Source organism: Trichoderma reesei (assembly GCF_000167675.1).
Source record: "Trichoderma reesei QM6a unplaced genomic scaffold TRIREscaffold_5, whole genome shotgun sequence".
NCBI lineage: Eukaryota > Fungi > Ascomycota > Sordariomycetes > Hypocreales > Hypocreaceae > Trichoderma > Trichoderma reesei.
This window is the reverse complement of record NW_006711152.1, coordinates 108,714-134,767: the sequence shown is the minus strand read 5'-3', so window position 1 is coordinate 134,767 and position 26,054 is coordinate 108,714. Positions and strand designations below refer to the sequence as shown.

General features: G+C 51.6%; 9 protein-coding genes across 9 annotated transcripts; 2 read left to right on the top strand and 7 right to left on the bottom strand.

The window, feature by feature from the left end:
* Window positions 1–652: 652 nt before the first annotated feature.
* Window positions 653–2,504, bottom strand: TRIREDRAFT_105263 (uncharacterized protein; the record flags this gene model as incomplete). Its single annotated transcript, XM_006963555.1, has 6 exons — window positions 653–1,246; window positions 1,298–1,483; window positions 1,620–1,909; window positions 1,990–2,070; window positions 2,139–2,372; window positions 2,441–2,504. 6 exons carry the CDS (start codon window positions 2,502–2,504, stop codon window positions 653–655), a joined length of 1,449 nt encoding a protein of 482 aa, XP_006963617.1.
* Window positions 2,505–3,308: 804 nt separating this feature from the next.
* On the top strand, window positions 3,309–4,233 carry TRIREDRAFT_120884 (formyl transferase-like protein). Its single transcript, XM_006963737.1, has 2 exons — window positions 3,309–3,899; window positions 3,957–4,233. The coding sequence occupies exons 1-2, from the start codon at window positions 3,482–3,484 to the stop codon at window positions 4,211–4,213; spliced, it is 675 nt and encodes a 224-aa protein (XP_006963799.1). The 5' UTR covers window positions 3,309–3,481; the 3' UTR covers window positions 4,214–4,233.
* A 691-nt stretch (window positions 4,234–4,924) lies between these two features.
* On the bottom strand, window positions 4,925–8,491 carry TRIREDRAFT_105260 (uncharacterized protein; the record flags this gene model as incomplete). Its single annotated transcript, XM_006963554.1, has 6 exons — window positions 4,925–5,105; window positions 5,162–5,387; window positions 5,440–5,723; window positions 5,787–6,042; window positions 6,099–6,865; window positions 8,460–8,491. The coding sequence occupies 6 exons, from the start codon at window positions 8,489–8,491 to the stop codon at window positions 4,925–4,927; spliced, it is 1,746 nt and encodes a 581-aa protein (XP_006963616.1).
* A 2,670-nt stretch (window positions 8,492–11,161) lies between these two features.
* Window positions 11,162–13,475, bottom strand: TRIREDRAFT_76220 (DNA-binding domain-containing protein; the record flags this gene model as incomplete). Its single annotated transcript, XM_006963553.1, has 2 exons — window positions 11,162–12,367; window positions 12,432–13,475. The coding sequence occupies 2 exons, from the start codon at window positions 13,473–13,475 to the stop codon at window positions 11,219–11,221; spliced, it is 2,193 nt and encodes a 730-aa protein (XP_006963615.1). The 3' UTR covers window positions 11,162–11,218.
* A 919-nt stretch (window positions 13,476–14,394) lies between these two features.
* TRIREDRAFT_58466 (uncharacterized protein) lies at window positions 14,395–15,524 on the bottom strand (the record flags this gene model as incomplete). The annotated part of the gene is made up of 3 exons (XM_006963552.1): window positions 14,395–14,680; window positions 14,745–15,177; window positions 15,236–15,524. 3 exons carry the CDS (start codon window positions 15,522–15,524, stop codon window positions 14,395–14,397), a joined length of 1,008 nt encoding a protein of 335 aa, XP_006963614.1.
* A 537-nt stretch (window positions 15,525–16,061) lies between these two features.
* On the bottom strand, window positions 16,062–19,771 carry TRIREDRAFT_105255 (uncharacterized protein; the record flags this gene model as incomplete). The annotated part of the gene is made up of 11 exons (XM_006963551.1): window positions 16,062–16,217; window positions 16,255–16,316; window positions 16,391–16,415; window positions 16,493–16,528; window positions 16,648–16,667; window positions 16,759–16,764; window positions 16,842–16,933; window positions 17,486–18,647; window positions 18,743–19,232; window positions 19,330–19,619; window positions 19,684–19,771. The coding sequence occupies 11 exons, from the start codon at window positions 19,769–19,771 to the stop codon at window positions 16,062–16,064; spliced, it is 2,427 nt and encodes an 808-aa protein (XP_006963613.1).
* An 878-nt stretch (window positions 19,772–20,649) lies between these two features.
* TRIREDRAFT_59002 (uncharacterized protein) lies at window positions 20,650–21,648 on the top strand (the record flags this gene model as incomplete). Its single annotated transcript, XM_006963736.1, has 2 exons — window positions 20,650–20,942; window positions 21,009–21,648. 2 exons carry the CDS (start codon window positions 20,650–20,652, stop codon window positions 21,646–21,648), a joined length of 933 nt encoding a protein of 310 aa, XP_006963798.1.
* Window positions 21,649–22,279: 631 nt separating this feature from the next.
* TRIREDRAFT_3049 (uncharacterized protein) lies at window positions 22,280–23,360 on the bottom strand (the record flags this gene model as incomplete). The annotated part of the gene is made up of 2 exons (XM_006963466.1): window positions 22,280–22,381; window positions 22,440–23,360. The coding sequence occupies 2 exons, from the start codon at window positions 23,358–23,360 to the stop codon at window positions 22,280–22,282; spliced, it is 1,023 nt and encodes a 340-aa protein (XP_006963528.1).
* A 657-nt stretch (window positions 23,361–24,017) lies between these two features.
* TRIREDRAFT_76218 (uncharacterized protein) lies at window positions 24,018–25,659 on the bottom strand (the record flags this gene model as incomplete). Its single annotated transcript, XM_006963550.1, has 7 exons — window positions 24,018–24,268; window positions 24,331–24,423; window positions 24,496–24,524; window positions 24,579–25,143; window positions 25,246–25,392; window positions 25,462–25,516; window positions 25,578–25,659. 7 exons carry the CDS (start codon window positions 25,657–25,659, stop codon window positions 24,172–24,174), a joined length of 1,068 nt encoding a protein of 355 aa, XP_006963612.1. The 3' UTR covers window positions 24,018–24,171.
* Between the last annotated feature and the right edge of the window lie 395 nt (window positions 25,660–26,054).

Below are 26,054 nucleotides of genomic sequence, written 5' to 3'. Positions count from 1 at the left end.
TACTATACTCTGATCTGATTGTTTGCCTCTGCTGTCAGGTCGCTCGTCTTATACCGGGGGGCATCCCGTATTTTATGTCGCGGGGCAGGAGATGTCAGCTCAAGCTTAAGTCTGAGCATCGTGAAGAATGCAGGATCCGTTCACCGCTGCGCAGGCCGATGTTCCCCGACAAATAGGAACACGATCCGTTGGCGGGGATAAGCCTTGATCACAGACGTTGGGATCCCCCACTTACTCGAATCACCCGGTGCGTGCCTCGTAACTGTTGCCGAGATCGTCAAACAGCAGCATGTTTTCACCCCACCGCCGCGAGCAGTTGCGTCAACCCTGGGGATGGGAAATGCAAGTGATGAGTTTTTGTATCGAAGCAAGTTTACATCCTGCGGAGAATCGGAGAATTCCCAGATGACTTCTTAGGTCCTTATGACGCCGAACATACATGGGATGCCGTAGTGCCTAGGTAGTGCTTCTCTTCGTACTCGGTAGACTCCCGCTGATTCTGCGAAAGCATTCTTCTTGGCAGCATCACCATGTGCGAGCCCCCTCACTTTCCCCAGCCAACGGATGCTGTCGGGCCAAGATTAGGCATCAACGCCAAATCGGAGAACGTCCGTTTACAGTCGCGCGGTATAACTTCCCCGCATTGATGGTCTCAGGTGAAGGAGGGCGGTATTTCGTTGGTGCTGATGACGGTGTTTAGAATCTTCAAGGCATCAGCTTGTGCACTCCCATGGAGGTCGTGCTGTGCCCATATCCGCCGTATGATGCGCTCTGTGGAGGTGAGGTTGCTCAGTGGCCTCTCGTGAATTGCGTTTTTCAGCGTGGAAAGAATGAGCAACCTGTCGCTGTCATTCTCAGCCTGTAGGGCCAGCATGACCATGATGAACGGTCTTTCACACGAGCCGAGATCGCGCAGGAGGCCGAATGCTTCCTCTGCACTTGCACGTGACAGGCGCGATTCGGCAAAAGAACCACGAACCACGCGATCCAGATAGATGAGGACCGCAAGCTGGTACATGCGGGAAACTGTGAGGTAACGCTTCCTGCTCCCTGCGACGTGGTAGTCTTCCCTATCGATGCCGCTGCAAAGCTGCTGGTCAATGTCTCTGATGTTTCTTTCGAGGTCATAAATGGCGTGCGAATGGCGTTTTGATAGGTAGTCTGGATCATCTCGATCTTTGACGAGGTTGATAGATCTGCTCAGGTACTCCAAGAGTTCGAGCGAGCAGCCGAGGGTACTATGGATCTGTTGATGCATGTTAGTTACCGAAATGGGCGAGGATTGGAAGCGCCGTACCGTGACGAAATGGCTGGTTGAAACGATTCTTGAAATGCGCATATCCCGCTGGGCAATCGCTGCCATTTCCGGGGTGCGTCTCTGCCAATGCTGCAAGCTGAATTTGTAGAGAACGTTGTGGTAGAATACCCAATCCAGGAGCGTTGCATGTTCTCCCTCGTTGACTTGCAGGCCTTGGTAGCTTGACTTGACGATCGTCATGCAGCCATCAAAGTGGACTGACCATACGGTGGTTTGCCCGCCGGGACAGAGGACCTGAGAAGAAAGCCATGAAATGAGTGAGCGACTGGAATCAAGCCGAGCGCACAGCGATGCTACAAACCTCGTATAGGCTGAGCAACAAGCTCGCGGCAATGGCCTGAGCTCTGCATCGGGGATCCTGGATCCGATCAATTGCGCCTTGCAGCGCAGAAACAGCACGCATCTGATGCAGCATGGCTTCATCTGACCTTCTGAGGTAGAGATATGAGATGGCGTTCATGGCATACCGAACTGCAAGAGATGCCACACCATTATCTGTGAGCGACATGCGGCGAAGAAGGCCACACACATCCTGTCGCAAATCACCCCGAGAAGTGATGAGTCGGACAGCAGACGACATTTCGGAGTCATCTTATGAACCAAATCGAGATCGTCAGCACAATGTTCAATGATCTGTTCTCGACACAGTAGTCAGATGACACTATACCTACATATCGGATGCTTGTCACTCCCGAATCGGGGTAGTTGTGGTGAGCGGCGTATTGATGGCATCCACACGGCTATCTTGTCGGCTGCAGCGCAAATATCTCCCTGTTAGCGGAACCAAGAAGAATGACAGCTATACCTCTCAGAATCTCACATTCGCATTTCGAAGCCGCGCCGTTGTAGTAAAGCATCATATCCGCATTGGAGGTGTTTAGGAATGCAAATGCACTGGCCGGGTACTTCTGGCTGCGCACCTGCGCAGTCATGGCCCGACGCTCGTCGCCGTCACGAGGCCATGACAGATTGTAGTCGTATCCAGAGCAGATCTTCTTCCTCCTCTTGCAAGAAGAGCACGCTGGCATGAGTCTGTCACAGGCAATCTTGCGATCTAGGATACGTTAGTCGTCGCCGACTTGATCACATCAAGCCGAGTTGGCTGACGGAGCTGAAGTGTACTTTTACAGTTGAGGCATGACTTCTGCCCTCGTGGTACAGCGATGGAATCGTCCGAGCTGGTCATGGTGTGAAACTGATGCCTCCGCCGGTTGTTTGTATTTGCCTCGATGTAAGTAAGTTGGTGACTTGAACCGTTTCAAATGGCATGGAAGACGAAGATGATGCAACTATTCTAGAGCCACACGGTGCGAATGGTGACTCTTATTCTCAAGCCTTAGGCCTCGCCACATTAAAGAAGGATGCGAATAGGCCAGAAATCAGGCGCTGACCCACCTTACAGGCTTGAATTTATACAGTGTTAAGTGAGACTCCCATTGCCTGGAACTGTCTCGAAGCGCACCGACTGCCTCCGGCTACATTTCAGGTAGTTTTGCGTGCTGACGATGATACCACGACGCACACTCGCTGAAAGGTATAGTAATTATTCAATGACGGAGAACATCACAAGGTAGAACAGCATAAAACCCAGTGAAGGCTCGATGCATACTCCTCCAGCATTCACTCTAGTGGACCTTTCAACCACCCACCCACGGAGTCATGGGAAACACTACAATGCTCTATCACAAACTTCCTTTTCTGGGCAAGAGAGCTACATACCAAGCTGTTACTATCGTTGTTGCTGCGAGTTACTGAGTACAGTCAAGCACCGATAGAGCGAACTGGCTCTTTTACTCCAGCTTCCAAGCCGCGAGAATATTCGCCCAGGTCAATCAGTGGAAGCTCGGTCGCGGAACAACGCTGTTCCACCTCCTGCAAAAATCTCTGCCTCGAGCTGACAGCTTCAATTGGTGCTAAGCCAGAAATGACCCCTCCATCAGATCATTGCTTGCATCACACCCGTCGACTCTTTTCATGAGCTCCAATCCCTCTTTACCCTGCTATTGACAACTCTCTATTTCATATCTCACTGCTTGATCAGATATACCGTGACTCTGCTGTTTCGTTCCGCAGCATCTCCTTTCATTGTTGTTCCTTTCCTCTCTGACCAACATCCCGGATTATCACCCAGTCAAGCGCCTCGTATCACCAAGTTCCGCAAATATGGCACACCAGGATGAGCCTTGCCGTATCCTTGTCATGGCCTCTGGCAATGGCTCAAACTTCCAGGCGTTAATAGACGCTATCGCTGGCGATGCCATTCCCAACAGCAGAATTACTCGCCTGATTGTGAATCGCGCAAAGGCATTTGCTACCACTCGAGCAGAAAAGGCAGGCATCCCATGGGAATACTTCAACATGATCAGCAACGGGTTCCTCGCAAAAGGGGAGAAGGATGAAACGAAGATCGCAGAGGCAAGGAAACAGTACGATGCTGCCCTGGCAGAAAAGATCCTGAAGCTGGACGAAAGGCCGGAGTTGATCGTCCTGGCAGGCTGGATGTGGGTGTTTTCGTCAGAATTCTTGAGGCCGTTGGAAGAGGTGGGCATCAAGGTCATCAACTTGCATCCCGCATTACCTGGTAAGTTGCTTATAGTACTGATGAGTGGCAGTCAAAGACTGACCCATTGATGCGCAGGGCAATTTGACGGGGCTCATGCGATTGAGCGAGCCTACGAGGATCTCAAGGCCGGAAAGATCCAGTACACCGGCATCATGGTTCACTATGTCATCCAAGAAGTCGACAGAGGTGATCCCATCATGATTCAGGAGATTGAGTGGGAAGGAGAGGACCTTGAAGCTCTGGAGGCAAAGATTCACGAACACGAGCACGAGCTCATCGTCAAGGCGACAGCAAAGGTTGTCCGGGAGATCGTCGAGGCCAGGAGGAAATGAGTATCTAAACTGGCGCTCCGCTCAACTCTCTGTTCTTGAAGCTGAACATGGCGGTATGCAATGCAATCCACTATCATACGGAACATATCTCTTTTGTAGAGCCTACTATCTCTGGATGGGATGAGGAACAGGCCCAGGGTAGCAGCTACAAGAAGGGCGTAGCCTTTCACTTGTAGTAGGTATGTGAAGCGCTACCAATGTTACGACATGCGCTCGAAACATGTCTCGGCCGAAGATAAGAGGCCAATCTGGTTGAAGCGGATACAGAGACGGCCTCATCTCAAGAATCTCCTCGCAGAAATTGACTTGGTAGCTCTGCTATGTTTTATGCACTATCACATACTTAGCTCCCCTGATTTCCGACCGATCAATGAGAGTCAAGTTAATTCGTGTTATCCTTGCACTTCCGTGTTCCGGTCACTCTAGATACTCACCCTGATGCTCCATGGCCGTTTTACACAAGTTCATCATGGAAGACAACGTCAGACCTGTCGTGGTCTTGTCTCATGTATCAGACGCCTCATTGTATCATATAGCTAAAGTCAACTAAAAATTATGCTTACATAAAGGGAAGATGGGAGGCGATACAAGTAGAATATATGAATCATTATGCTATTCATTTGAGAGAGCGTGACCTTCTCCAACCGGCAGCAATGGCATCTGCTCACCATCCATCAAACGTCAGACTTCTCGCTCTTCTTCGATCATCTCCTACTGAGCACCCGTCGAGTCGGCTACACCGTCCAGCTTATAAAGAGGCTCAAGCTTTGCTTTCCGCTGGAAGAAGATGTATCTCTTGATCCACCAAGGCAGCCACGTACCGACTTGGTAAGACATATGACGCCGTGTCGAGACGCCAAATATGTAGTCAAGCTCCTCCAAGGTACGTTTCCTGAACAAAGATTAGCTCTGATCATATTAAAGGAGAGACATAATGACAAGGCATACATTGTCTCTGGAACAATGAAGAAGATGACCACAAATGCCAGCATGTTGAGCCCAGCGTAGAACCCAAACGCACCAGTAGGCCCGAGTGCCTTCAGTAGCGAGGGAAAGGTTAGGCTCAATGCACTACCAACAGCATTATTAATGCAGATCGTCAAACCGGCGCCAAGCTCCCGATGAGACAAGGGGAACGCCTCAGCGAAGTAGATGGACGGCAGCGGACCAATACCTGATTGGTGATCAGTAACTTGCCATCCCGTTCGGAAGACGTGGATACACACCTGGTCCGTAAAAGGCAGTAAAGAGGTAGATGAAAAATGCGATGCAGGGGATTCTTGCACTGTTAGAGGTTGGCATGAGGAAACAGAGCCCAGCCGCAAGTAGGCACCAGGCCATATTCGGGAATGTTGTGAGGAGCAGATTGCGTCGACCAAAGGTATCCATGGTATACACCGCCGGAAAGGCAAAGACGAAGAGAACGAGTCCGAATCCCATAGAGGCAAGCAGGCTACTGAGAGTTGAGTAGCCAGCCTCAACAAAAATAGTTGAGCTGTAAAAAGCCATGCTTTACAATAATCCGTTAGCGACGAAGCCTTGAAGTGTTGTTGACGAGTAGGAGGATCCTTACATATTGATTCCGGAGAACTGCTGGCTAATGACAATCCATCCGCTGGCAACAGCGGCACGCCGTAGCCGAGGCACGGTGACCAGCTCCCGTGCTCTATGCAGGAAGCTGACGCCGGCAAAGGCATCCCGTTCTTCCATGACCTGACAGTGGGCATAGTACAAGTCTCTGGCAGCCTGCATCTCGGTATTCCTCAGTCGGCAGAATGACTGGAACGACTCGGGATACCGTCGTTTCTTCATCAACCAGCGGGGTGACTCTGATCATATGTGTTAGTTCTTAATCCTGTATTGGGGGCTCGATGCGTTAGCTTACCTGGACAGAACCAAACAAAAATGACCACAGGAATGGCCGGCGCAAACGCAGAAGCAAGCTGAAACCTCCATGCGAGCTTGCCAACCCGATAAAAGATCAGATTGCAGCAGTAACCCACAAACATGCCAAAGGACACCCAAAGTTGGAAGCTCGTAACCAGGCCACCTCGGATGGACGCCGGGGCAACCTCTGCAGAGAAGACGGGGATTGTCGAGATTTTGATACCCATCCCCAGGCCCATGAACAGACGGCAGATCATGAGGCCCCACCAGTTCTGCGTAAATGCTTGGGCAAGGACGGGGAAGATGCAGAACAGCCCTGTGGCGAAGACGGTGCCCCTGCGGCCGAGGAGGTTGTTCACCGGATCAGCCGCCCATGCAGACAGCAGTCCAAAGAGCGTTGGGCCAGAGTTGATGACACCAACAAGCCAGCCATTGTTCTCAATGCCAAATTCTTGGGGGAAAGACAAATTGGCACCGTTGGCACCGGTATTGTCCCAGCCTTGAATGGCAGAGCCAAGAGAGCAGAGGGCAATGGTATAGTAAAGAGCTCTGGGCAGGTGCCAGCGATTGGTGACCTCACGTCTGAGCCAGTACTTGTCATCATCAGTCAACTCTGGAATATCTTCATAGCCGACTGGGTTCTGAGCTGCGAGGGCGCCCCTGAAGAAGGTGTCCTGCTTGTCTTGGAAGCCATATTCTCTGCAGAATGCAGTGACCTGGGAACGCAGGTCCTCTCTGGTAATTCCCATTAAGGGATTCCAGATCCTATAGAAAGAGGTTAGCCGTAGCACACCGAGGTTGCTCGTGATGGCAAGAAAGCCCACTTTGCGTTGACATTGCGAGAGAAGCTTGGACTTGCGTCTTCCACATGGGAGAGAAACTCGTCCTTTGGCTGCTTCAAATCCGGTGAATGAGCCATGGCGATCAATCAGTCGGGGAAGAGTGTCACGATGAATGCGGCGCGCATTTGACGTGCTGCCTTGCATGCACAGATAATGAATCTCCGGCAGATCATCGCACCCATTATATAGATGTTTTCGGCCCCGTTCCGATCATCGTGAGTCTGCTAAAGCTTTCATCCCCATGGGGTTCGATAGTGTGGCTCTCCAACCCCGGATTTTGCGTTCGGCTTGTTTAGAGCGGCGCCATGGCTTGCTTGGCTTCCCCCCTCCCAGCCACGTCGAAGCCGAAGAAAGTGGTAGGATTAAACTTTCTGTCTCACCGCGACGAAGAGCAGTCATTACTCCTCCAATACTGCATGTATTACAATGAATCCCACGCCTTCGAGGTATCGGGAATTGAGGCTTTATTTACTACTCCTCTGACTGTGTTTACAAGGGGACTTGAATGAGACGTGAAAGAGGCCTGGATCGTTGTATGCACATACACTGGCAGACATTCCTTCCAATAACCAGGGCGCCTCACTTGATGAGATGAACAAAACTGCCCCATATTCCCATCTAATTCCCTGCGTGTCTCCAACCCACCGATGCGCCACTCGGTATTCGACCGACCCCGGTTGGAGATGGCCATCCCGCAATATTCCTCACTGTGCCCTGCGTGTGCTCCGAGCTAGCTGAGGTGCGGGGACCCGTTTCCCCTCTGCCCTGCGTGTTATGACTTGGCAGAAGCTCGTGCTACGCGTTCAATTTCTATTTAGCCATTTAAGCAGTCGCATGGTAGTTAACGGCATGGTCAAAACGGCAGGGGAAATAGACTGACCTGGGAACTTTCCCCGCATCTACAGAGCTTTGCCCTGCGTGTTTCAAACTCAGCCCTGTACAGGTCCCTCGGGAGAGGTGAGGGGGACTCGGTTAGAGTCGTTCGAGAAGTAGATTCTGAATGATGTTCACTGGTCTGATGTCCTTGAGAGGGGTTTCCATCTGCTATATGTGGGTAAAATGAACCAAGTATCGCTATATAAGCCTTGTGCAAACGTCGCCATCTGCCCAAAGATTTGCAGAAGTGTCAACACAGTCTGAAGCTCTTCCTTTGAACTATCACAGGCTACCCACAGGATTTACTACCGACACTACCAGACATTGTCTTGATCTCGCGAATTCTAAGGCCGATTACACGATGGGCAGCAAAGAGTCTCAGACATGGCTTGAGAAGCTCGAAGAGCAACGTAAATCCACCTCTCACAAGCTGCATCGGCCCATTGATGCTGACGAACAGCGCAGTCAACGTCGACGTCGACTGGATGGACCCCGAATACATCAAGTCCATGCCCATAAAGCCGCACGACCAGACGAGTAACCAGCTCTGGGTCGACATCCAGCTCGGCCACCCTTCCAACGCCGAGCTACTGGCCCAAACGGCAAAGGAGTTGAAGGACCAAGGATGGTTGGCAATTTACACCAGAATGGTGATTGAACCTCTGCGTCCCATGTCTGCTCGATCAGAGGGTTTTGTGTACTGACATCCTGCAGGCCGTCTTGATGTGCAAGAAGAACATTGATCTGATCCAAGGCCGCGTCCTCCTTCAAACCCTGCCCTCCAAGGCATATGACACGCAAGCGACGCTCGACCACGCTCGGCTGTATGACCAAGAATTTGCCAGGGCCGGCATTGGCCGAGACCGATACTGCATCAAGATTCCATCCACTGGACCAGCTCTGAACGCGGCCAAGATCCTGAGCGCTGAGGGAATACCGACACTGGGGACGGCGTTGTTCGGCCTGCCTCAGGCTATCGCTTGTAGTCAGGCAGGGATGCTGTACATCAGTCCCTACTTCAATGGTACGTCCTAAGCCTGTCTTCTGATAATGATTTGAGGATGGGGATTGATGTTCTGCAAGAAACTCGAGCACACGATGATCTCTCGCTCTGGCCCAATGTCGAGGACCCCGCCACCCAACACCCAATGAGCGCCCGCATTTTCCAAATCCTCGAAACGTATCGACGCTTATACAGAGAGACTGGCAAAGAGCAGCCGTTTCTCAAGAATGCAAGGTGAGGCAGAAGATGTTGGTTCCTAACAACTGTGGCTGACTGCTCGGCTCAGCTTCATCTCGGCCAAAGAGGCCATGGCAGCGGGCGAACTGGGATGCCATTCGGCCACAATCTCTCACACTGTTCTGGATCAGCTTGCGAAGCTCAAGTACGACGGCACGAAACAGCCCGGCGAAGGGGCACCCAAGCCTGTTCACGTGTACAAGAACCCTCCTCCGGTCCCCGAAAGGTTGCGTCACCTCGCCAGCATCGACCCGCTTGCTGCCGCGGACTGGGACGGCAAGCTGGCCAGCACTGACATTGACTATCTTGCCAACGGCGGAGAGGAGCTAACCAAGGCAATCGAAGCTGATCCCATCACCAAGGAGCGCCTGGCAATCGCTCTAGAGCTCTTCACCGGTGGCGAGAACAGCAGCAAGGACAAGATCGAGGCAGCGGTTCGGGCCTTGTGAGGGTGATATGGCGGGCTTTGTATGTATGCTGCATCCATGTAGGCCAAATGCGGATATAGAATGAACATTTTATCAATTCTTGAAAAAAAGCTATCAGCCTGTAAAAATGTAGCTGTTGCTGTTGTGAAAAGTTGACGGGTCGGTGACGTGCATCACAGTTGTGTTGAAGCGTAGAGTGTCATCGTCGAGGTTGCTGGGTACCATGTCATACTGCATCGGCAAATGCGTGTAAGCTGGTGATTTCGGAGGTGCGGAAGCGTTGTATTCAGTGGTCAAAGCGAGCGAATTGGGCATGTTGAAGTCCATCTCATTTGACATCCATGGGATATCCAGGCTAAGCGAAGTCGACGCGACAGTTGGTTCGGCTATCGGAGCTATGGGAGGTTCAACTGGAAGGCTTGGCTGCTCTGTAGTCACATATGACGACGGCTCTTCCAGAAACATCTGCCCACTTCCGGCTGCCTGATGCTCATTGCTTGCATCAACGGAGGAAACGCCAGCGCCCAATATCGAGGCGCTGGCCTCGTCTAACACCGGTAGTGTAGTAGCTTCGGAGTCATCCTCTGTAACTCGAGGTTGACGAGCATCAAGTCCAGCGTTCAGACGCCATGTATTTAATTCGTGGAGGAGCTGGTCGCGCTCGGCTACAAGCTGATTAATCTTATCGAGGGATTCGGCGATTTGTTGCTGCTCGGCCTTGTGCAGTGCGACGCTCTGGTCAATAACGACGTGTTTGGACAGGCGATTGGGGTCTGTTGATCGAAGCGAGGGTATGAGGCCAGCAAGTAGCTACCAAATTTCGCATCAGCTCTGTGCAGACAACAGAAAGAACAGACCGCGAATCATTGTCGGTCTAGGCTCACCGTCAGTCGTTCCTTGAACGCCTCTCGTCGGGACCGCTCAAATACTCTATGGGCTGCGCGATCGTCCGCGGTCCAGTTCCTGATACGCTTCTTCTTGTTTCTGTCGGGGGATGGAGGGGTGGCCGTCGAGTTGGCCCGGTCTGCCATGGGAGGCGACGTATTTTCTGTCGAGGACATCGGATCGACGGGTTCGAGAGACTCGTGGCGAACACAGCAGCCAATCTGGGGAGGGGGGATCGCGAGGTCGCCCACAAGGAGAAGGCGTTGGCAATGTGTTCGGCTTGCCTCAAGCCGTATCTCAATGTCTGGAGGGAAGTATTCGGCCCACGTCTGCCTCTAAAGAGCCGTCAAAGGGACCGAAGCATCGTGAGCTGACAAAGAGGGGAAGCAATGGAGTTGAGTCGAGACGGTGGCGATGCTTGATATGGCCATCCAATAGATGCACAGTGCGCATGTGCAAGTCTCAACTAGTCCAAGACCTCCCCGCCCAGCTCCCAGGTTCCAACAGTCTGCAGCACAATTAGCGGCCATGTGCTCAGTTGCTCGGTGCGACGTCGCAGCACTTCTAGCGGCCGCTTTTTAAGCTCCATCCGATGCTGAATCCGGGGTACATGACGCGCTAAACGACAAGCCGGACGAGTACCATGTGTGAAAACGGCTCAGCTGACCGTTCCATGCATCCATGTCACGTTGGTTAACAGGCACAAGCCCAAGCCAGTAGATGTAAGAAACGAGCTGCATTGCGTCGAGCCAAGTGAGTCGAATGTAATGCTTCAAACCTGGTGCACAATGTATTATACTATCGCTGAACTTTGATGCAATAACTCACGGTGCCGTTCCATTTTCCATTACATGTCTCCCATAACGCTCATGTCACCTTGATACCACCCGGATGGATCCGCCGTCAAGTCTAGCCCGCCGAACCCCCCCATGTTCGTGTCCATGTTCATGTTGCCGAAATCTTCAGCATTCATAAAGTAGGAAAGCCAATCCGTCGTCATGAAAGAGTCCAGCGTCGTAGTCGGGTAAGGAGGGAATTCGGCATTCACGGCTGGTGTGAGATCCGCCATAGAAAGCCCGTGTGAAGCCAGTGCTGGGTCTGCCGGATGTAGCAGCCCGTCACCATGCGGCAAAAGTCCATCTAGAGACCCCGAGGAGACGGTGCCATCCCCTGAAGACAGCATTCCGTCTCCGTAGTTACTGCTGCCGGTTTGCGGCGAGATGCTCGTACTATCCGACAAGCCTGTTGATGCCGCGACACTTCCTGATTGAGAATTGGGTGACGAAAGAAGCGGCTGCATCTTCGGAAATTCTTGTCGGGGAGCGAAACGTCTCATGGTTGCCGAAAAGATCCTGTCCAGGACGTCACGGCTTCGCTTCGCTTCGGGCCAGTACTCTCCCGTCGCACTGAGAATATCCGACGCCGCCTTCAAAGACGTGGTCAGGCAATCAAAGTTGACCTGATCAGCAATACCGTCGGGTGTCCAGACGCAGTAGAAGATGGTCATGATGCACAGGAACAGTGAGTGAACAGTCAGCCATCCATATCGCAGCTGGTTCTCGGCGTAAAGTTTGGCGTAAAGCTTGCTGCAGGCAATGGCACTGCTGAAGCATTCACATAGGGATGCCTTTGTTGGCTTCTGGAACACGGGGTTCGGACGGAGCACGAGCATCATAAGTTCGTTGTATCTGATCTCGCACAGATCGTTCAAGTAGTACGTGCGTTCTCCCTCTGCATGGCGGGGAATCTCCTGCCGCCACTTTTGCAGGCGGTTGATAATGTCTGTTCGCCAGGCCGTGACATCGTGAATGGCCGGAGTGACATAAGGCGGGTAATTCCGATCGGTGCAAAACAGGACCATCTTGATTTCGGAGCTGAACCTCGCGCATTTGAAGAGATGGATGGCGCTTGTCATGGTGGTAGGGCTTCCGGGTGGTCTTGAGGAGGGTCGCACTCCCTCATCGGTCAGTTCATCGTCGTTCACATCTTTGGGTAGCTGGAATGCAAAACCATGTTAACAAACATCTCCATAAAGCCCCGACAAGCAAGCATCGACTCACCCTCAGATCGCATTGCTCATCAAAAAATCCCAGCGGACGCCCCATTATGGTGCACAATTGTCGGTTGATGGTGTACATGCACCAGAATATTCTCGTGCGGAGCTCCACCTGGAGAGGGTTGAAATGGCGAGTATTACGCACGTCGCGGTGCAAGCCCAGCTCCAGGCACGTTGCCAGGGAGTGGTAGTGAAGAGTCCAGAGGCTCAATCCAGAAGACGGGTCATGAAGAGTGTACATTTCCAGCAGCAAAAGGCACTGGCAGGTGACCAGCGACGGCGTCCTGAACACATTATCCAGACGCTGCAGAGCTGAGGCATAGTAGCCTTCGCCCAGCATGTGCCGCCTCGAGCGACGACCATAGATTGTAGCACCAATGGCCAAGACCATGAATGCTTGGAACTCCTCTAGCTGATCCAAAGGTTCCCCAATGTAAAGCTTGTTAATGATGGCATGGTGTGTAGGTTCATGAAGGAAAGGGAACTGCAGGTGAACGGAGTCAAAGTATATCTGGGTAAGGAACATGGTCTGCCTCTTGTCATTCGGGAAGTCCTTGGCCTGCAAGTCAACCAAGTCCCCAGGGAGAAGCGCATCTTCACCGTGGGGTGCAGAGCCGCGGAGGTTCACCGTCTCAATGTCTGCAACATGTGCCAGGCCAGCAAGAACGAATTTGGTGAAGAAGAGGCCGCTGGAGGGTCCCAGATATCGAAGGTCAGAGCCACCTGATATGGATATCAAGCTGATTTGCTCCGTGATCTCATGAGGCGAAGACTCATCCGGAGACTCCTGAGACGCCTGGCGCGATGACGAGTGGCCACTCGCGAGCGCTGAGGAATGAGCCGGCGATGGCCGCCCCGGCCCTGAGGTGAGATCGACATCTGGACATCTGTCCCGAACAATGGACTCTAGCCACGCAACTCGGGCCTCGAGATCGGTCAAATAGCTGCATGGATGTTGCACAACATTGGTTAGCGTATCTCCGACAGGTACACATATGTGCCAAGCGTCCGTCTTACTTTCGAGGTATCTCACGAGATGTGCCGCCATCCACACATCGAACACCGGCCTTCTGGCAGCCTGAGCATGCTGGCAGCACGCCGTCACACTGATCACGACATGATTCGTTAGTCAAACGTGCGAGTGCCCCTTCAAGGGCAAGGGAAACGTGCCCGAATCTTCCTCTTTTGACACCGGACACAAGCTGCGCTTATCCGGGCTCGAGTCCTTGGCTTTCGGTGAGGTTGAGCGTTGGGGGGCGGCGGGTCACGGTCTGGATTGGAGGAGCTCGGACTCGTCTTTGACGGTTCCATTGCGGAGCTTTGAGGGTTGAGCAGTGTCAGTCTTCTCTCATCCGCAGAATATATGTATATATACTATGTTATACGCGCTTTGTCAACGAGTGACGAAACGCTCATGTATGAGGTTCTGCGGAGCTGGCGGAGAGTGAGATTACCAAGCAGCTTCGAGGCGAATGTCACGTGACTGTCAGGTGCCGTCTCCAAACTCAAACGCCGAGCATTTGTCAGCCAACTTTCGGCGATTGAAGAGTGTTCTTCCATAATCTGTAGGACATAAATACTAATCATCCATTCATGCATGCTCCAAAGTTCTCAAGCACCAGAAAATAATGCGTGTTATTCGGTTCTCCTTCCATTGCTTCAGCTACGTAGATGACACAGATATTCGCCCGTATTGTCTTCACGTAATTGCGAATGAGATCCTGAGAACCGCGAGGGGGCAACTCCTCTAGGTTAACTAAGAGTGAGCCTCATCTCTGAATGGCATGGCATCAACGAACTAGGCAGGTGATCACAACCTGGTTTCAAGGCCTCTATTGACCTAAAAATCTATATCTAGAGAAAGTCTATTATCCCGACCTCCAGTTCCCACGAGTCATCCGCTTGATCAAATTTCATTACATCATTACTGGGAGAGTGCATTGTCATGATCGTCATTCCTCAGCGATTTAGTTCTGGGCAACCAGAACAGCACGGTATCGCACCTTGCCATCAGTCAGGCGTCGCATGGCATCGCTCATGCCAGTCTCGTTGAGCGGGAACTTTTCGATCTGAGGTGTGATCTTGTGTCGAGCGCAGAACTGGAGCATCTTTCGCATCTCGCTCGTGGAAATGACGACCGAGCCTTGGATGCGGATACCCTTGGCAGCGACGTGGAACATGACAAGCTTGGAAGGGTTGAAGTCAACGGTGAGGGGGTAGATGGTGCCGTTGGGGGCCATGAGAGGGATGAGACTAGAGAAACGATCGTCAGCACATGATGAACTGCAACTGGGTATCCTTGTTGGAGGGAACTTACGCATCATAGTCGACGGCAGCACTTCCGCAGAGGAGAAGGTGGTTGATGGGCTCCATCTTGCCCTCGAACTTCTCTCCCTGGCGGAAGACATGGAACTCCTTGGCACCAAACTTGAGGGCCTCCTCACGCTTGGACTCGCTGCTAGACAAAACGACAACGTGGCAGCCCATGGCGGCGGCCATCTTGATGGCAAGGTGGCCGAGGCCGCCAATACCCATGATGGCAACTCGGTCAGTGGGCTTGATGCCGTATTGGTCGAGAACGGTCCAGACCGTGGCACCACCGCACATCAGAGGAGCAGCGTCTGCGGGGTCGATCTCATCGGGGATGTGGAAGACGCAGCGGGCGTCGAGAACAGCGCCTTCTGAAAAGCTACCGGTGTCGAAGTCGGTGTAGCCGTATGCGACAGCCTTGGAGCAGTACTGATCCCAGCCTTGGAAGCATCTGTCAGTATTGCGTTTTCAGATTGGCGTAAGTCTGAAGATACTTACCAGTCAAGCACCACTCGCAGTCGCCGCAAACTTGACGGATGTATCCAAAGCCAACGACGTCGCCGACCTTGTAGCCAGTCACGGCAGAGCCGACCTCCTTGACTCGTCCGATACCCTCATGTCCCAGAGTAATGTCGGAGTGTCTGAAGTGAAGGTCGGTGCCGCAAACACCAGAGTGCGTTATCTCGATGAAGACGTCGTTAGGGCGAAGTTGCCTAGTGACGGTCTTGCGGACCGGGACATCGCCCTCAGCGCCGCGGTAGGTATCAAAGGTAACCTGTGCGCTCATTTTGAAGTATGTGGTATGATGTGTGGCTTGTACAAGAGGGTGGTAGATGAGGGAGGGAAAAGCGAAGTCTGGAGATGTTTGAATGATTTGTCTGATGCTGTTCTGGTTGATTGAGAGCTTCCTTCGAAGAGCAGATGCCCGTCTCTTTAATACCTCCAACAACCGCAACTCTTCGACCCTCAATTACCCACCCAAAGCTCCCCCATTACTACTACCTACCAACGCAATGGAAACTGAAGAGAAACTTGTTTACCTTCGAGCATTACAAAGAAATGCTTCGTAATTACTGCGCATCACTCCGTCCACTGCACCTGTTTCAAGCATACCCGGAAGATCCCACCGACGGGAGGAGTGCCCTGCCTGCGGATTGTCCCGCCCCAAGGGGGTCGCAAAGGGATTAGCGGCCTGATAGTTCAGGGGTGTAGTTCTCCTATCTAGAATACTTCTAGAGCAATCTGCCTGCGATAAGATTTCTGTCAATTTTTTTTCCCTCGGCTCGGTGACGACCCTGTGGGGCTGTCGCCACAATTTCTGACATCATGCCCGACTCCCGATTATATCATCATCCAAGGACGCAATTTGCACCAATGGCAGAGATTTTTCGGCTCGATACCGAGATACGAGTGAGATGGGACCCATCCATTCAAGGCGGCTCAGAATCACACGGCGCACCAATTCATGTCCATTATCATACTGGGACAGGTACAGTAGTGTAGGTTTTCCCTGTAACTTTGACCAGTTCTCCAGGCCAGATGTGCGGCCACGAAGCACGCTTGAGCTTGCTGTCCATACCTAGGTACCTACCAAGGGGCCGTCTTATTATGGCGAGATATCAATATTCTCCGATATCTGATATAGATGCTTACCCTCTTGAGAGTGTAAAATAGCTACCTGTACACGATGCTACATTGTACGCTGTATAAGTTGTGGCTTGCCCTTCTTCATGGGTCATGAATTTACATGCTTACTGCTGCTGCTCGATGAATAGCGACATCTAGAACATTCTATAAACTCGGTATCGGTGGATACAGCTGAGTCTTTGTTTCGCAGTTGACTTGATTTAGTTATTCTGTATAGTACCTAGCTGCGATCGCATATAGGGAGGTAGGCAGTCTTCACTTACACTGTTTAGAATTTTCTTACCTATAAGCCGAACAGGGTCTCATTCACCGTGTATACCTAATCACTCGCATCACCACTGGCGCACGACCAACGCAATCACATTCTAACATACTATTACCTTCATATACATATATAGAGAAAAATACAAAAAATACAAAAAAAAAAAAAAAAACCCTTGATTCGAGGTTGCCCCACTTGGCTTTGCAGTCACCTCGATTTCCCCATAGCACATAGGTCTTTCAGTTGGTGGAAGCAGGGTAGCGGATACTCGGCACGGGTCGCATAAACTGTCGGGAAAATTACAAGAAGTCCCAGTAACTATGACAAAATCAGGAAGTTTTACCTTGGTTGGAAAAGCCAGCGTAACTTCGGTATCCTCTTCTATACAGTCAACTGGCCCAGAAGTGAGGAGCAAACCCGTTGAAAGCTTCATCACCATGGCCGAGGGCCAGCCTTTTAGGTATAAATATCACATGATAAGGTAGCTGCGAGCTGTTTATGGCACGGTCCCCCCAAAAATGTGAGGAAATTATAGAGATACAACATGCCTCAAGTGGACGTGCATAAACAGTCAAAGGTATAGGTAGTACATCACTCGCCCTAGTAATTCATCCCTGTATCTGCATACTTGCGCCGGCCTATCCGCATTGTTTATGATCGCCGCATACAATGTTTCAAATTTTCTCAGATGGGATACATGATATGCGCAGGAAATGGACCCAATCGTTCCCCCTAGATCCGAGGTATCTGAATTGGTATCAGCTTTTCAGATGGCCTTCATCCAGACAACGATGTAATATCGGTTCCAGGACCGCTACATCTCGAAGTCCTCTGCAGACCAGTCCTCAATCCCTGTCAAAAGGTCTCTGCCGGTATCATCTATATCATCAAGAACGCTCCAACCTGGATCCCACTCCATTGCCGCCGAGGTCATATACGATGTCGAATCATCCTGCGTGCAGGCGGCCTCATCCGCCCCTAGGAATCCGCCCAAATTGGCCCTGTCAAATCCACGATGGCTTATATACTCTAGCGAGAATCCTTCCAGACTCCACGGATTTTCCACGGCTGGTATGGCCGCTGTCTGTTCGGCGCAGCTGTACGGAGGCGGTGGACGAATATCAAGGCCGCCGAGGTCCTTACTTGAGTGCCCACCCGGCCGAGGCAGAGTGACAGGCCGAGGATCCGGCTGTGTGCGGTGAGAACGTTTGCGGATCACGGCCCCGAAGTACGGGATTACGACTTCCCGATCTGCTTCCGCTGGTTCAGCCTCCCTAATACTTAACATCTGGAGCACTTTCCGGCATTGCGCGGCAACCTTGCAGTCGTTTTCAACTTCTTCTGCGAGCAACAGCCTATCGGTGTCTGCCACCAGCTCTAGGTCATCCTCCACGCTGTTGGACGAGTGACACGTGGCGCTGGTGTGGAACGTGCCAATGAGAAGAACAACAGCAGCGGTGAAGCACGCAAAGTCTGTTGTCTTGCACTCGAACAAGCAGTGGCCCGACCTCATTCTGGTGCGTAAGAGTCGATATCTCTTTAGAATCTGCTTGGATGCCTCTATGCAGGCCATTCTGCTGAAGTAGTGTGGCGAGCTCGTTGTCGTCTCCACCAGGAATGGCAGATGGAGGAACAGCTTGACCCAGTAGAAGTAGAATTGTTGCAATAGCTGCTCTCTGAGCTCGTTGAGCTCAAGATGTTCGAGCGGCTGGTCCAAGGTCTCTGTAACGGCCCACCAGTCCTGTGGCTGTGACGACGCAACGCTTTCCATCTCTTCGTCTAGTTCCATGGCTCTCGCGAATGACGGCTTGCCGACAGTCATATTCCGGTCAATGATCTTTCCACAGATGATGGCGCATCGGAGGACAAAATAAAAGCCTGGGGCCATCCCCGGCGCGTTGATAACAGACTGGTAGTGATTGTCGTTGAGGACATAAGGCAAGCCGAGCAGCATACTACAGAATCTGTCGCCGTGATATACTGAGCACCATAGCCTCATTTCTGTATGGCTGTAGTTACTACCACAGCAAAGTCCCTAATGACGAGTCAGACGAGGCCAGCGTCCCTCCGGATGGCTGAGCCAAACAAGGACTGACTCACCATAAGCTGCGTTGCAGATGCACCTTTTCTCCATACAAGCCAGGCTCTTTTTGGCTGGCCGCAGTCGGTATATGACTTTGCGAGAAGGATGAGGCATTCCAGCCCCTCTATAGTCGTCAGGAAGTTGATGTCCGAGATGACGAGGTCATCTACCAGAGTATACAGATAGCGATGCTTATTCAAGCTCCGAGCAAATGCAATGGCCAGAGCACCTATATCGGCCGGGTTGCTGCTCGTATAGGTCCTCTTCGCGAAGGCTTCGATCGTCTGGGAAGGCGCCTCGGAAATGGCATATGCCTTTGAGCGGAAGCTGTCCCACCATGACCCGTTTCTAGTGAGAACGGATATGATGGTATCATAGCTGGGTAGCATCGAGCGGATCGTAGAGCACACATATGCAGATTTGCTGCCAAGAGGCTGCATGGACCAAGGCATTGGTTTTGGATTTGAGGGCTCGTCTTGTCCGCCCTTCGCCGATGCCGAGAGCTGTGCATTGGGCAAAGCCATCGATTAGCTCGCCTTCAAAGCGCTTGTGAATGCATGCATGTGGATGCAGTCGGCCTTTGAATCTTGCTTAACTGACCTTGACATCCACGAGTAGAGATACAATCGGAGCATGGTTTGCTCTCTCTGAGGCAAGGGCATCTGATGTCTCTGCATCTCCACAGAACTTGGGGGGCTGATCTACAGATGGCTCATTCCGACTCTGAGACGCCTTCTCGGCGGTAGGGCTTTTCCGAGCTGCACCAGATCTGGGATTTGGAAGACTGGCGTCCTCGTAACCTTGTTCGATACAGCGACTGCCCCGGGACTTGCACAGCACGCATACGGTGTCACCGGGAGAAAAAACACAGCGCGTTTTGCGTCTTCGGCCTTGTCAAAGACTGCTATCAGTGTCTATCTGCTACCAGATACAACTCGTCTATACAGGACATACATTCGGTGCAGCTTCGAGTTCCCTTGCGCATCTTTCTCACGCGATGAGGCAGCGGGTTCCCTGTTGGTAGGAGATAAGGCTCCTCCATTTCGGACGAACAGAGATGTGCGAATTAGAGTAAGGCGCTCGGTAGAGGCGGCTACTGCAGATAGCTCAGTTGTCACGCAGAAGAAACATTGACTCGATGAAATCCGTCAAGTTTGGTGCGTGATAGTGATATCGGAAAAGTAATACCATTCTTGTCCGATGGACGAAGGGTTGAATTCGTTGCCTTTTAGCTGAGGTATGCGGAGGTGAGTCGCCTACCCATGTGTCACGGACGGACGAAGACTCTACCAAAGTCCGCACCAGTTGGGGTGGTTCTAATCGTCGTCCGATTCGCATCAAGCGTAAGGTACGGCTCTCTAATAGGCTGCGCTCTAGTAAACTGGACAAAATAACCGAGCCAAGGAATGGAGCGACCGCGTACAAGGAGCTATATATGCACATCAGAAATTGGCTTTTGGGTGACATTTGAGTGTGCATGCCCCGGGTGCTGTAGGCGCATAATCGGCTTACTCCCATCCTTTTGTTCCGTGGCTGTGTTTGTGTCAGCCCCAAACGGCTTAAGGGGGTCTAGAACGACTTTCGTCCGCCAAGTTCGTCCGTAAATCTCGTCCGTAATCCAAGGGCGCGACATGGAGCTTGTGAAATTTGCTCGGATTTAGGATGCAAACAACACGTTGAAGCCGCCCAGATGTAGCAAGCAATGTGGGTGGTAAAACGAATGAGATGGCCTCTCAGCGTGGAAGGAAGAAGTATATATGGTCTCATCGAGCTCTTCGACTGGAAACCGAATTGTTGACAGTCACAATCAGAATCATTGCAGTCCTTTACAACGCCACCAAACATTCACGCATCGCTTGATCGCCACCAAAAGTTTCTTGAAAACTTCATTACTATAATACACAAATCTTCTGTGGCAAAATGGCTCCTCAAGTCTTCCTCGTCACTGGATCTACATCCGGTATTGGAGCAGCCTTGGTGGAACACATACTCTCCCGCGGCGACAAAGTGATTGCAACCGGCAGAAAGGTTGAAGAGAAGCTCGGTCACGTCAAGGCTCAATATGAAAACATTGCCCTGATGGAGTTGGAGGTCACTGCCGGCATCGAAGTGATCAGAACCCAAATTGAGACGGCCTGGAACATTTTTGGTCACATTGACGTTGTGATGAATAATGCTGGCATGTCCGCCATGACGGCCATCGAGGATGCAAAGTAAGGATAGCCGTTTTCAAGAAGTTTGTTGTTGAGACATGTCTGCTGACCCGTTTTCCATAATAGTGATGCATATGTCCAAAACATGTTCTCAGTCAATCTCTTTGGCCCGGCTCACATTACCCAGGCCATTCTGCCTCTGTTTCGCGCCCAGGGCCACGGCTGCGTCGCATTTACCTCCTCGAGCTCAAGTTGGATGGCTCTCCCCACCATGTCCCACTACTCAATGACCAAAGCAGCTCTCAGTGCTTTTGCAGAGTGCCTTCACAAGGAGGTCAGTGACCTGGGGATTCGCAGTGTCGCCTTCGACTGCGGCGGCTTCATCACCAACCTGATGCAGCCTCGTCAAGGGGCGCACGCTAGCCCTGCCGGTCCTGAGCCATCCAATGCGTACAAGCCACTGTTTGACAACATCATCGGAATGTTTTCGAACGACCCCATGAGTCTTATGCCGGGATCCCCCGCCAAAGCTGCTTCCACCATGATTGATGTTATCAAGGGAGAGGGCGTTGCGGCTGGCCGGCCTTGGGCTGCCCGCGTTGTGCTGGGCTCGGACGCATATGACAGCGGATTAAATCGAAGACAGGAGGAGCTTCAACTGCTCAAGGCCTGGCAACCAGTCAGTGCAAGCACTGATGAGCGAAGGTTTGAGCCTCGGGATGATTTTCGCAAGGTTAGCAGGATGACTGGTGTGGACCAGCTCTGATCTACTCAAAGACCCTTAATGTAATGTATAGAGCTTGTAGAGAGAGCCGCAGACGCTCAAATTTCTGATTTAGTTCCGATGGAGAAATATGATTTGGAAGCATCGCAAATACAGAGTAGTAATGGCATTGGTTTACATAGTTCTCCGTCGGGATTGCCGATGTATGTCACTTAGACCGGACCATGAGGCTGGGCTGCAATGTTTCATTGAGGAAGTGAGGTAGTGACTGTAAGCTTTGTGTACATCTATGATTGCCCTTATGGTTTTTTTTGCCCCATCTTTCTTTCCCCTCCTGTAATTGTTTGCAATGGTTCATGTTGTCTACCTAGGTATGTGAAGAGACTGGGCTCCACAGGTTCCGATCTGAAACCAGCAGCCCTCAAAGACCGTCCAGAGCAACACATAACTCAATATCCGAAAAGAGTGTCGAGAAGGAAATAGGCCTCAAGCTTCTGCCTGATGACGAGACCCGTGGATTGATCAATCGGGGCCTTACGCGGAAAGAAGATTGTCGACTGTCAGCGGTGCTACCATCAATAGTCTTCTCCACGGCTAATGACCTCCTTCACGGTAGGTCTCAGCAAAATCGTCTGGTGCAATTCATTAGTGGTCGAGAAGATAGTGTACAGGTTCAATGGTTACTTGCATGCTCAAATTGGGCCGTGTAAGACCCTTTCTTATCGACCAGAGGCGGATAGTCTTCGACGATGCCCGACTTCACAAGAGTGTTAAGCTATTAAACCGTTAGCCACTCCGACTGGATGCACAGCCTGGGAGAGCGATTTCCATACACCGAGGAGGTACTTTTCTTGTCCAATCCGATCCAAGTAGCGTCGGCAAAATGGAATCGTGTGGAAATTCTTCTTGATCACGTTCAAGAGTGATTTGGCAGAAGACAAGCGCAAGTCCACCTTGGGCGCATCTGCGCGCAGGGCATAGTGCGAGACATCGCCCTGATCGTAAACCCAACCGTTGCCAGTGCTTCCAAAGGTCTCAATGGCAAAGATGTCACCCTCTTCCATTTTGGTCATGTCGTCTGACTTGACAGCTGGGATGCTTTTCGTGCCGTGGATGCGATACGGCAAAATTGTATGGCCGCCTATGTTGCGAATCGACTTGATTGGATATGTCGCACCGTTGATCTCGCATTCATAACTCTCCATGGCCTCTTGAATGTATCCACCCAGTTCCCCGAGGCGAACATCAATTCCAGCCTCACGAACGCCAGTATTTGTAGCATCTTTGACGGCTGCGAGGAGGTTGTCGTACATGGGGTCAAATGCCATTGTGAATGCGCTGTCCACGATGCGACCATTGACATGGACGCCAATGTCAATTTTCATGACATTATTTTGTTGGAGGACAACTTTATCACCCGCATTTGGACTGTAATGAGCAGCAATCTCATCAATGTTTAATCCGGTCGGGAAGCCCATGCCGGCAATGATGGAGTCACCTTCAGTCAAGCCGTCATGGCCGAGTAGACGCCGCACACTGTCCTCGATGCCGTTGGCAATCTCGGTGAGTGTTTGACCCGGCTTGATGTTTCTCTGTGCCCACTGGCGGACCTGACGATGAGTTTCAGCCGCCTGGCGGTAGTCCGAGAGGAAGTCGCTGCCGAGACTCTCTACATGACGTTTTTCTTCATCAGTAGTGCGCAAGAGGTTGTCGTTATTATACTCAACCTCTTCGCCCTTAGGGTAATTGCCCATTGGAAACAACTTTGAGATAAGGATTGATGGAGGCTCCGTCTGGACGAGACTCTTCTTCTTCTTGTTCCTCTTCTTCCTGTTCTTCTTCTTCTTTACGTCACCGCTCTCACCAGCAGCAACTGCAACTTCGGTGATCTGTTGGTCTGGATCGTCGTCTGAATCATCACCAGACTGCTCCGCGGCGTTGGCTTTAGCGGCTCCGTGGGCGCCGGCGGCATTGGCCACCTTTCCAGATGTTTGGACTGTTCAACCCGTGAGCATGTTGACTAGCATTCTCGTTTGAAGAAGGCTTAACGAACCATTTAGCACATTGTGCTCATCGTTAGGGGTTTTGGCAGCCATTTTTAGGTGGCAATGATCTCCTGTGCGTTGCGTAATACAAAGGGCTGAAATTGGCTTGTGTACTACTCGAGTATATATGGCGGTCCATCCTTGGCGATGTAGTTCGAAGGGCGCGGGGTCTCACAAACATGCATCAAAGGGGAAATGAATTTCAATGTATGCACTCATGGAAGGATTGCACTTAGCGGGCTTGTTACAAGTTTTGACATGAGCAGATGCGTAAAAAATGTTGTCTGTCTTCTTCACAGTATGGTAAGGTCCCGGTAGGTATGTACTTGCAACAGCAGACAACGAAACTCACGGGCCCACGCGATGAAGGGTCAATACAACAACGCTTCACGTGTTAGCTCTATTTCCCTTGCCACTCTGAGACGCCCTTCTTCGGGTCAACAGATTGCTTAAATCACAGGTTCCTCACCTGATCCGTTCAGAAACAACATGCTTCGTCCTTTCATCCAATCTACGTGTCTCATGGCTTGAAAATAACCTTCTGGACCTTCATCTCATCGAACAAGGCATAGCCTTGAACAGCATCATCCAGCGGTATAGTGTTCTCGAACATGAAGCTGCCATCTCCCGTCAGATAGTGGTTCCCTGATGTACGACTAGACCATGAACGAAGGCTTACCCAAGCAGGTGCTGCTTTTTCTCAAGCAAGACAAGAGCCTCTGGAAAGATGCTACGGACCGGACATCGGCCCATTTGTAGGCGAAGGTTCTTGCTACACGCCGTTCCGTCAGACATAAGCTCACCCAACTTCGCAAAAAAGAACATGACCGCCATCGGTACTTACCCATAAGCCTCGCTTCCAGACCATGGAATCTAACAGTCATCAACCAAAAGTCAACGGCAGCTAGATGTGTCATGGGAACATACCTCTGCATTGTGAACGCCGATGCTACTAATCACCCCAAATGGCCTCACAGTATCAAAAGCCGTCCTTAAGGCCGGTGAAAGTCCCACGACCTCAACGACCAAGTCTGCGCCTCTCCCATGCGTAGCTTCCAGGATTCTCGCCAGCATTCCCTCCTTGTCTTTGGCAAAGTTTAGAGGTTCGGCACCAAGCTGCTGCGCCTGTCTGAGTCTGCTGTCGACGCTGTCAATGGCAAATAGATGCTTGGGCTTCAACTCAGCGGCCGCAACGATCGCACACAAGCCAACGGGACCGCATCCAATAACGACCATGGTGGACTCCTGAACGCTGAGTGTGGGCGGCGCAAGGCTGATTGCCGACTTGACACCAAAGAAACCGGTTGGAAAGATGTCCGCCATGAGAATGAGTGCCTCATCTGAGATTGAGGGGGGGGCTTTCGAGACTGTGCCATCGGCCATTGGGACGCGGACGTATTCGGCCTGGCCACCATCCAGCTTGGTCGATCCAAAAAGCATGGACTTCTCACAGCGTGCAGTGGCTTCATTTCTACAGAAAAAGCACTTGCCGCTGTTGGAGTGGTAAGCAAAAGCAGCAGCAGCATATCAGCATCTCATAGAAGTTCGACGTGCGAGATGAGATAACACTAGAGCCGGGGCTAGAAGAACATACCACGATGCTGTAAAAGGTGCTACCACCTTGTCACCAACTGCTACTGACTTGACCGCCGGGCCTGCAGCTACCACGGTGCCAGTGAACTCGTGTCCCATGATGAATCCAGTTTCCGATGGCTGGTGACCGCGGTAAACATGCAGCTCGCTGATACAGGGGCTCCGTGGTTAGACGACTGCTCAAATTCACTAAAAAGAAGAAAGAAAAGCAACTTACGAGCCACAGAGAGCAGTGGCGCTCACTTTGACAATGATATCTTCATCGTCCCTGACTAAGAATGGTCACAGACTATTCAATATGTAATTCTGGGATATCAGGCTGAAGGGGCGTACTCTGGGGAACTGGCCGATCTTGAACAGAGATACTGCGGGGTCCATCGAAGACGACGGCCTTCATGCTTTGTGGGAGAGACATATTCGTGACGGTGGCAAGCATGTGCTGAGGGTAAATAACTGTGATTCAGATATCACAAAGAGTGATTCAGGAACCCGTCTGGCTGGGGAGGGGTTCATTATATACAACTGAGGCGCCGACGTCAACATGGGTCGAGACGTGGCATCGTTTCCCCACAGTCTGCTCTCAGCTCGTTCGAGCCCCCCTCACACCATCGGGATTGAAGCGGGCACTAGAGTATTTAACACAGCCGCTGCCGAGGGTCGGCCGAGGATGGAACAAACGAATCTTACACACGGCCCATCTCTGGGTAGCAGAGACGGATTATTAGAGGGTACCCCAGGCACCAACCCCATACTAGGAAGCAGTTGCATCATTTCCAATGCGCTATGAGCTGTGAAATTCTTAAAACAAAA